This window comes from Crocuta crocuta, unplaced genomic scaffold (assembly GCF_008692635.1).
Source record: "Crocuta crocuta isolate KB4526 unplaced genomic scaffold, BGI_CrCroc_1.0 scaffold675, whole genome shotgun sequence".
Classification (NCBI taxonomy): domain Eukaryota; kingdom Metazoa; phylum Chordata; class Mammalia; order Carnivora; family Hyaenidae; genus Crocuta; species Crocuta crocuta.
The window spans coordinates 2,435,252-2,443,195 of record NW_027528796.1 but is presented as its reverse complement, the minus strand read 5'-3'; the positions used below and the strand labels follow the sequence as shown (position 1 = coordinate 2,443,195).

Here is a 7,944-nt window from a genome sequence, read left to right as displayed (position 1 = left end):
GCAGGGGGCCGGGGGGAGGGGTTGTTTCTTTCCAGCCTCGCGCCTTTAAGAACCCCTGGAGCCTCAAAGTGGCCTTCTCAGAGGAAGTGCTTTACTCTTTCCTTAGCCGTCCAGGGACAGAAAGGGCCCTTCCACACATAACTGCATTTGGAAGGTACCAGAAGAATGTCCCCCTGCCCTTTAAAAGACATGGCTTTTGCCTTAACATCTCTCCTGGGGACGTAGGTCGGCGACCAGCACCAGAGAGCTGGCCCCAGACAGCGCCCGTCCCTCCTGCCCACTGTGCACCTCGGGTTTGGCACTCTTCCCAGGCTCCTCTGCACTTTCCCTTGTACTCCGGGACGCACACCTCTGCTCCCTCTGCTCCCTCCCTCCCTCCACGTGTGGTGTTCTGTTTCCTGTTCTGTTCCCTGCAGTGTGACCGGGGCGTGGTCAGTCCCGGGACAGGTGTTGCTTTGGCTCCTTCCCAGGAATGTCCAGAATTGCTTGATTTCTTGATTTCCCAACTTTCTTTTTTGGTTTGGGACTGGGGTTTCTGTTGTTCCTTTTTTTTTTTTTTACCTTTTTAAATGTTTGTTTAGAGAGACAGAGAGAGAAAGTGAGCAGGGGAGGGGCAGAGAGAGAGGAAGACGGAATCATAAGCAAGCTCTGTCTGTACCCGATGCAGGGCTTGAACCCACGAACTGCGAGATCAAGACCTGAGCCAAAAGCAAGAGTCCGACGCTTAACTGACTGAGCCCCCCAGACGCCCCTTTAAAAAAAAAATTTTAACGTGTGTTTATTTTTAAGAGAGAGAAAGAGAGCGCGCGAGGACAGGAGGGGCAGAGAGGGAGGGGGAGACACAGAATCCGAAGCAGCTGCAGGCTTTGTGAGCTGTCAGCAGCGAGCCCAACACCAGGCTCGAACTCACAAACCGTGAGATCATGAACTGAGCCAAAGTCGGACGCTTAACTGACTGAGCCCCCCCGCCCCCCGTTCCTTTGTGCCTGTCATGGAGAAAGCAAGAGCTCACATGGTCCCACTCTCTGACCTTTTCCTCGCTGCGTGCATGCGTGCGTGCATGCGTACGTGGGTGTTGTGTGTCATAGCCGTGCTCTGAGCAGGGCCCTGTCCCCTGTTGAAGTGCTCCTCACCGGGGCCTGGGGTGGGACTGTGCTCTCCGGAAGTGCGAGGGGGCGTCCGTGAGCAGGGGGCTCATGGAACTTGGGGGCCGTTGGCTCTGTGGCTCACGGGCTTGGTCACCCCCTGCCCAGGCCTGCGTGGAGCTTTTGAAATCGAACCGGCCGGTTCTGCTCGTAGAGTGTTCTGGAAGAGTGCACAGAAGAACAAAACAAACAGAGTTTCTCAGGGAGAGAGGAAGCAGGCGTGGGGCCCCAGGCCACATGGTCGAACCCTGTGGCGGGCCGAGGGGGCAGCGCCCTGTTCCCCGTGTATGCCCAGGTGCTGCTGGGGGCTTGGTGTGAGACCCCCTTCTCCCCGGACTCTGCAGTGCAGCCTAGTCCCCTGGCAGGACCCCCCCGACCCCCAGCTAGTTCATGGGCCGTTTGCCCCGCCATTGAGCACTTCAAGCCTGGAAGTTGGGGAGTGGGCTGTGCCGGGGGCAGGGCCAGGGTCTCAGGGCCCAGGCGGTGACGGCTGAGGCAGGGGCGCACACATGGGCCAAGGTGGGCTTGAGCTGAAGGCGGGCTGCAGGCTGCCGTGGGGGCGTGGGGCCGTTTCCAGCAGAAGTTCCTGTTGGAGGTCAGGGAACAAGGGACGGTGTGGAGCTGACCGGTCACAGGTAGTGGGCAGGACGCTGGGCACCGCGCCCCGAGCATGCCAGCAGTCACGTCAGGCTCTTGCGTCCTCTCTTTCCTAATCCTGACTTCCTGCAGAAGCAGCTAATGGTCTTGCAGAGCAAGCCAGAATGAGGGTTCTTAAAGACCGCGACCCCTCCCTGCCCAGCACGAACCTCTCCTGCAGAGGAGCCCCGGGGTGGGGGGGGAGGAGCTGCGCTGGAAACTTCCAGAACTTCCCCTCTCCTACTGTTCTGAGCTCACATCCCAGCGAGGGCGGACTGCCCGCCGCGCTGCTGAGCTAATGGCCGTGTCTTGCTGGCTGTCAGCAGAGTGGGTTGATGATTGCATCAGTGAGGGGGATCTGGCCTCGGAGAACATGCCATGCATGCGTCACCCGCCCAAGGCCCCTCCTCTCTCCGTCGGGAAAGGCCACAGGTCTACGTGGGGCAGAAGACGGCAGCCGTGGGGGTCGGACCCCCAAGCTGGAGTACGTGCCAGCGTCCCCGCCGTCGTCACTCACTCTTGGCTGGACAGCTGGACCGAGCGTTTGAAGGCCCCCTCCCCCACAGTCCCCGCAGCTGTCCTGTGCACCACCCCTCCCCCACCCCGCACACCGAGCCCACCCAGAGGCCTGAGAAGCTGGAGCCATTTCCAAGCTGCCTCTCCCGCCCCGGCTCTTCCTCCTGGCAGGGAACGTGGTGGGGTGCTTCCTGCACGCCCTGTGCACGTCTGCACCCCCATCCGCTGGCGGGTCGAGGGGCTGCTCCCACCGGCTGCGTGTCCAGCGCTGGGACCTGTCAGGAGAGCCTGCGGTTTAGGCTGCGAGCCCGTGGGTCCCTGGAACCCGGCACCCTTGTTGCCCCCTTGGCTTGTTGTGCTTCCGTGGCCGTGGAGCAGCCGGTTTTCCTCGGCAGCCGCGTGGACGCGCAGGGGCTCGCTGGGCAGAGGGAGGGGTGCGCTCTGTCGTGGGACTCCTTGGCCAAGGCTCCCGGTTTTCTCTGAAATGGGAGCGCATTTGTCAGTGGACCCCGGGGCCGGGGCTTGGGCCGCGCCAGCCTTCGTTCAGGGTGCAGGGGGTGGTGGGCGTGTCCTAGGGGCTCGCGGTTGGCGGGGGGCTCCCAGGGCCCCGAAGCCCCACCGAGTCCCGGTGCTGCAGCAGAGGCCGAGAAGACAAGGTTCTCAGCAAGGTCTCGATAGTCTGCACTCAGGACAGCTGCTCACGAGCATAGAGGTTTCAGAGATTTTGGGGGGGGTCAGAAAGTGACCGGTAGCTCTGTGGCCACAGCGTGGAATTGGTGGAGCGGTGGGACGCACAGCCTGGGGGTCCCGAGCTCATTCCGTGGGCAGGGGCAGGCCCCTGTGGGGTGGGGTTTCACGGGTCCATCTGGGGGTGGGGGTGAGGACCGCCGAACACGCCCGCACAGAGATGGAGGGTCAGTGGAGGCGGGTGGCCACCCCGGCGGGACTGGGGGAGGGGCCCTGCCCCCGCGTGTGGCAGTGAGAGTGGGTGGAGCTGGTGGCGCCCCTTCTGCGCCGAGGCCCTTCTTCAGCCGTCCTCCCCGGGCTGAACGTTTTCCCTCTTCTTCTTCTTCTTAAAGTGCCTTGTGCATCTTTCACCGTGTGCTGCTGCTGTGCTGGTAGATGTTTAAAAGGCAACCCAGGTGTGGGGGAGGCCAAGTCCTGTGTGTGCGCCCGTTTCCGTGGTGACCGCACACTCGCAGCGTGGGCAGAAGCGGCACGCACCACGGCCTCCATTGTGTGGGATTCCGCCAGAGCCGTCGCTGGCGGTGAGATGTAGGGGCGTCACGGGGGGTGAGGACAGGCTAGCCGGTGGACTCGTTTTCCACGCGTAAGCGAGTTCAGTAACCGTGTCAACGGCTCCGTGTGAGTCGGTCCCGCACGGCACGCGCCGAGTCCTCCCTCGCGGAGCGTGGCCCTCCCTTCCGCGGCTCAGCCCAGACACCTGCTTCTAACGCACGCACGCCTGTAACGAGTGGACTCAGCTGGGAAGTGTCCCTTGGGCCACAGACGGTCTTCGTGGGAGAGCCACCCCCTCCCGGGAGCCTCCGACACTCGGGTGCGGTTGTGCGGGGTGAGCGAGGGCTCCGGGGTTCACCGCGGAACCAGAGGACCGCCACCCAGGGGAAGAGCCAGACCGCCAGGACTGCCCTGGAAGTTAGCCCCATGCGGGCTCGTGTCCGCGCGGCATGAGGGTCCTTTCTCACAGAACGTGACTTGTGCGCAGCCTGTGAAGGGCCGGGAATGTGGACGTGCGTGTGTCACACGCCGAGCGGGAGGTGAGCCTGGTTGGGAGGAAGCCGGCTGCCCACGACGTGTCCCCGGGACGCTCTACAGGGTGCTGGACCGAGGATCGGTCTGTGTCCGGCTCCCTTGGGCGGAGGGGGGCGAGGCGACATGGTCCCGCCAGGTCCGGTGCAGAAATGGGGACCAGAGCAGTTATTTCCACAAAGAGTTCGTTAGGTGTTACCCAGGTACCCGTGTCCCCCGCTTTCTGGAAGTTCACACCAGCCACTTTCACGCAAGACTTTCGTTCGTGCCTGTTTGGGCTGATGGAGACCATCACTGTACTAATGCAGGTCCTCGCAGAGCAGAGCAGCGTGAACTTCGGGGGAGCAGGGCGTGCGCCCGCCTTCTGCTGCTGTTTTGTCTTAGGCAAGGTTGGTGTGCAAGCAGGGAAAGCGCGGGTCGGAGCCGCGCCCTAAGGAGGCACCTGCAGGGCCCCCAGGGCACCTGCCTCAGCAGGGAGCTAGGAGGAGTACTGGGTGCCTAGGGGGCATGGGGGCAGGGGCTCTGCACCCCGGGAGGGGGGCATGGAGGGCGTTAGCGCAGAGCCTCCTCAGTGCCCCCCGGCTGGGGGGTGGGCTGCACCTGCGCAGTGGAGCGCCCGTGGCCGTGCATGCCCTGCGCACAGCACGTGCACTGAGAAACCAGCCACGTCGGCTGCTGGCTTGGAAGACGGGCAGCCCGCTGCCGAGCTGGCCCTCATTGAGGAGCACGAAATAGAGACTTCATCCTCGGGTCGGTTTGCCAGCTTCAAAGGACTAATTATCTATACATCCAGAAGCAACGGAGTGCGATATTTTGGCACTGTTTTCCAGATTTGTGTCATGGTCGCTTCAAATCTGTTTCTTTAGCCTTGACTAGAATTCTAAGGGACTTGAGGCCGCGCAAGTGGAATCTGGGAAGAGGAGGCCGTGCATCTGGCAGGCAGATTTGCAAGGGCCCGTTTTCACAGTTTGGTTTAATAACACTGGCGATTTTTATTTTATTTCTCGAAGTTTGGATAACACCCACTTAATGATTTTGGAGAGACTTGACAGATGCCAGTCGTGAGTGTGTATAGCACAGTGAACCACAGTGGGGAGCCCATCCGTGGGCCGCGGCCAGTGTGGGAGTGCCCACCCCCGCCCCCAGCTGCTGGAGGCAGCCACCCCTGACCGCCACACGTACCTCTGCCTGTCTCGGAGCGTGCAGGGGGGACTTGCGGGTGGTCAGTGGTGTTCGGGTGAGTAGGGGGAGGCTGGGGAGTCCCCGGAGTGCTCATCGCCCTCGGTCCCTGCCCTCTGTCTCCCTCACCCGCCCACCGCCCCTCCCCTTCCATCCCCCCATCCCTCCTGCTGTGTCCTCCTCAGCCACATTCCACAGGGCCTGGCCCGGCCCCTCCACGGGAACTGAGTTCTAGTGTCCCCGCGGCCCGCGGAGGATCTGTTTCTCTGTCCCCAGAGTTTGTCGGAGTGTCTCACCCACTGGCCCCCCTTCGTCCTTGTGGGCCAGGGTCATAAAAAGCACCTTTGTTCCTTCTCATTTTCCTGGGGCTGCAGAGAGGGAGGGTCCAGAGGTCAGTGGGACTCGGGGAGCCAGACGTGCTGCGGTCTGTCGAGTGCTAGCAGCCTGCCTGCCCTGGCGCCACACCCGCTCCAGGCACCCCGCCCCCCGCCCCAGGCACCCCGCGGTCTCGGCACTTCTGCAGGTGCCTCCTGGCGTCCCACTGCGTGTGTGTGGCTCATGTGGCTGGGGTCCGCGGATGGCCTCAGCTAAGGATGTGAACTGAGACCTGGCGGGGGGGAGGGGGGACAGAGGGAAGACGTGTGCCTACTGGGGTGGCTGGGGGCCGGGCCTGGGGTCGGGCCTGGGGTCTGGAGCAGGGCACCGGCGGGACAGACACCGGGACAAACGGGGTGGGTGCGTCCTATCAACAGATACCCAAAGGGTCATGCCCTGTCCCCACATGTGTCAAAGAACGGGGTCACGGGGTCAGGCCCCCCTGGAGGCAGGCCATCACGGAGGGCAGCAGTGACTGGCCCACCGTGTGCCACGGCGCATGAGAATGTGGCCCGTGGCCCGGAGGGCTCTGCAGTGTTCTGTTGCCCGCGTGCATCGCACCTGCCTGTTACACGTGGGAAAACGGGAAAACTGAGCCGAAGGAAAGGTCGGCCTGGGATTTGCCAGCCCGCAGGCAAACAGCTGTCCGTGCTGGCTTGTGTAGACGTGTGGGCTGTTTGATTTCATTTGTAATTTCTTTTTAATGTTTATTTATTTTGGAAGAGTGAGCGAATGAGTGGGTACAGGGGGGAGAGACGGGGAGAGAGATTCCCAACAGGCTCTGCGCTGTCCGCACAGAGCCTGACTCGGGGCTCCATCCCATGAACAGTGAGATCATGAACCAAAATCAAGAGTCCGACACTTAACCAACTGAGCCACCCAGGCGCCCCTGTGCTATTTTGGATATAAGTTTTCTTCCCCTTCGTTGAGAGAGGAGCTCCTGTTCTTTATAAACGTGGCCCCTGACTCGGTGGCACCTGGAACTCATCTGCGGTCACCTGCTTTCTGTGCTGCACCCCCAGGGGCCACACGGGCCCAGGCCGGGTCCCCCCTTGCAGCCAGTGGGTGGGGGCTGATGCTGCTGGGGAAGGGCCAGCCAGCTGTGCCGTCCAGCTGGGAGCCCCTTGGCCTTCCCTCCCCAGAGGGGCTGGGGCGTCAAACCTCGTCTGGGAGACAAAGACGGCCTCACAGCTCTCTTTCAGCATCTGAACAGACGGACGCCTCGCCGTCTTGCACTTTCAAGCATTTTTGCTTGGCAGGATTTCCAGAAGGGAGTTCCTGCGGCGGGGGCGGGGGAGGGCAGCGGCTCAGAGGCTGGGGTCTCTGGGCTGCTCGCGGCCACATGCTTCCAGACGAAGCCCCCACCAGACGCGCACGGCACCGAAGTGGGGGTGTTAGCCCCACTCGGGGGGCGCCCCCGGCCGCCCCTGGGGTCCCGGCTCTCTCACACCTGGTCCTTCTCTGTCTTGCAGGTTTTGGGATTTGAGATTGACGCGTTGAACTCCGTCCAGTTTTCAAACCACACAGGTAAGGCGTTGGCCTCCGTGGTCGCCGCAGAGCAGGGTGTGGGCACGCGACGTGGCCTCGAGAAATCTGGGGGCCCCATCCCTCATCTGATGAGCTGGAGCCGGAGGGTTGGAGGGTCCGGGTGTGGACACCGTTAGAACGCGGCCCGGCTGCGGGAAGCTGGGACCCGGGCCGGGTTGGTGTAGCCTCTCAGCCCCTCGGTCTCCCCTGAAACGAGGATGGGATCCTAGCTGTGCCGTCTTCTGAGTGGCGGGACACCGAGGGCCGTGAGCACAGCCCCGTGTGTGCAAGCTGCTCGTGGACACGTAGGCGGATCCTGATTTTCTCCGTTACAAACCCGCGCCTCGGGAGCCCCCGTGCCCTCCGCGTCAGCACAGAGGGGACCCCGAGGACTTCTGCACGGAGGCCTTGAAGCAGAATCGCCGATGCAAAGGCACCGGAGGGTCACGGCCCTCAGAAAGGCTTCCCGAGCCCACTCCCCACAGCCCCCTGCTCCACGGCCCTGGCGGGGGGGCCCTGCCCTGTGACCCCACGGTGCCGGAGCAGCCGGCAAACGAGGCCACTCCCTTCCTGGAAACATCCCACCGTCAACTCTTCTGAAGTTACCCTGAACCCGGACGGAAGCTGCGGAGTACAGAATGTCCCAGAAGCACCCGGCAGCGAGCCGGCAGGGAGCGCGGGCGGCGCCTGCAGCTGCGCCCGCGCCCTGAGGGAAGATCGCCTGTAGTTCTGGCATGGTTTTTCTTGGAAGGGATGGGGTTTCATGAGTCATAAATCAAGGGAGGAGGGGTGTTCG

At 62.8% G+C, this 7,944-nt stretch overlaps 1 protein-coding gene across 1 annotated transcript in view; it reads left to right on the top strand.

The window, feature by feature from the left end:
* PDXK (pyridoxal kinase) overlaps window positions 1-7,944 on the top strand; it is a 25,439-nt gene that overhangs the window by 203 nt on the left and 17,292 nt on the right. The window contains exons 2-4 of the mRNA XM_077755367.1: window positions 4,711-4,821; window positions 5,214-5,304; window positions 6,881-7,148. Coding sequence (XP_077611493.1) covers window positions 4,711-4,821; window positions 5,214-5,304; window positions 6,881-7,148 — 470 coding nt within the window. The remainder of the gene's footprint in view (window positions 1-4,710; window positions 4,822-5,213; window positions 5,305-6,880; window positions 7,149-7,944) is intronic.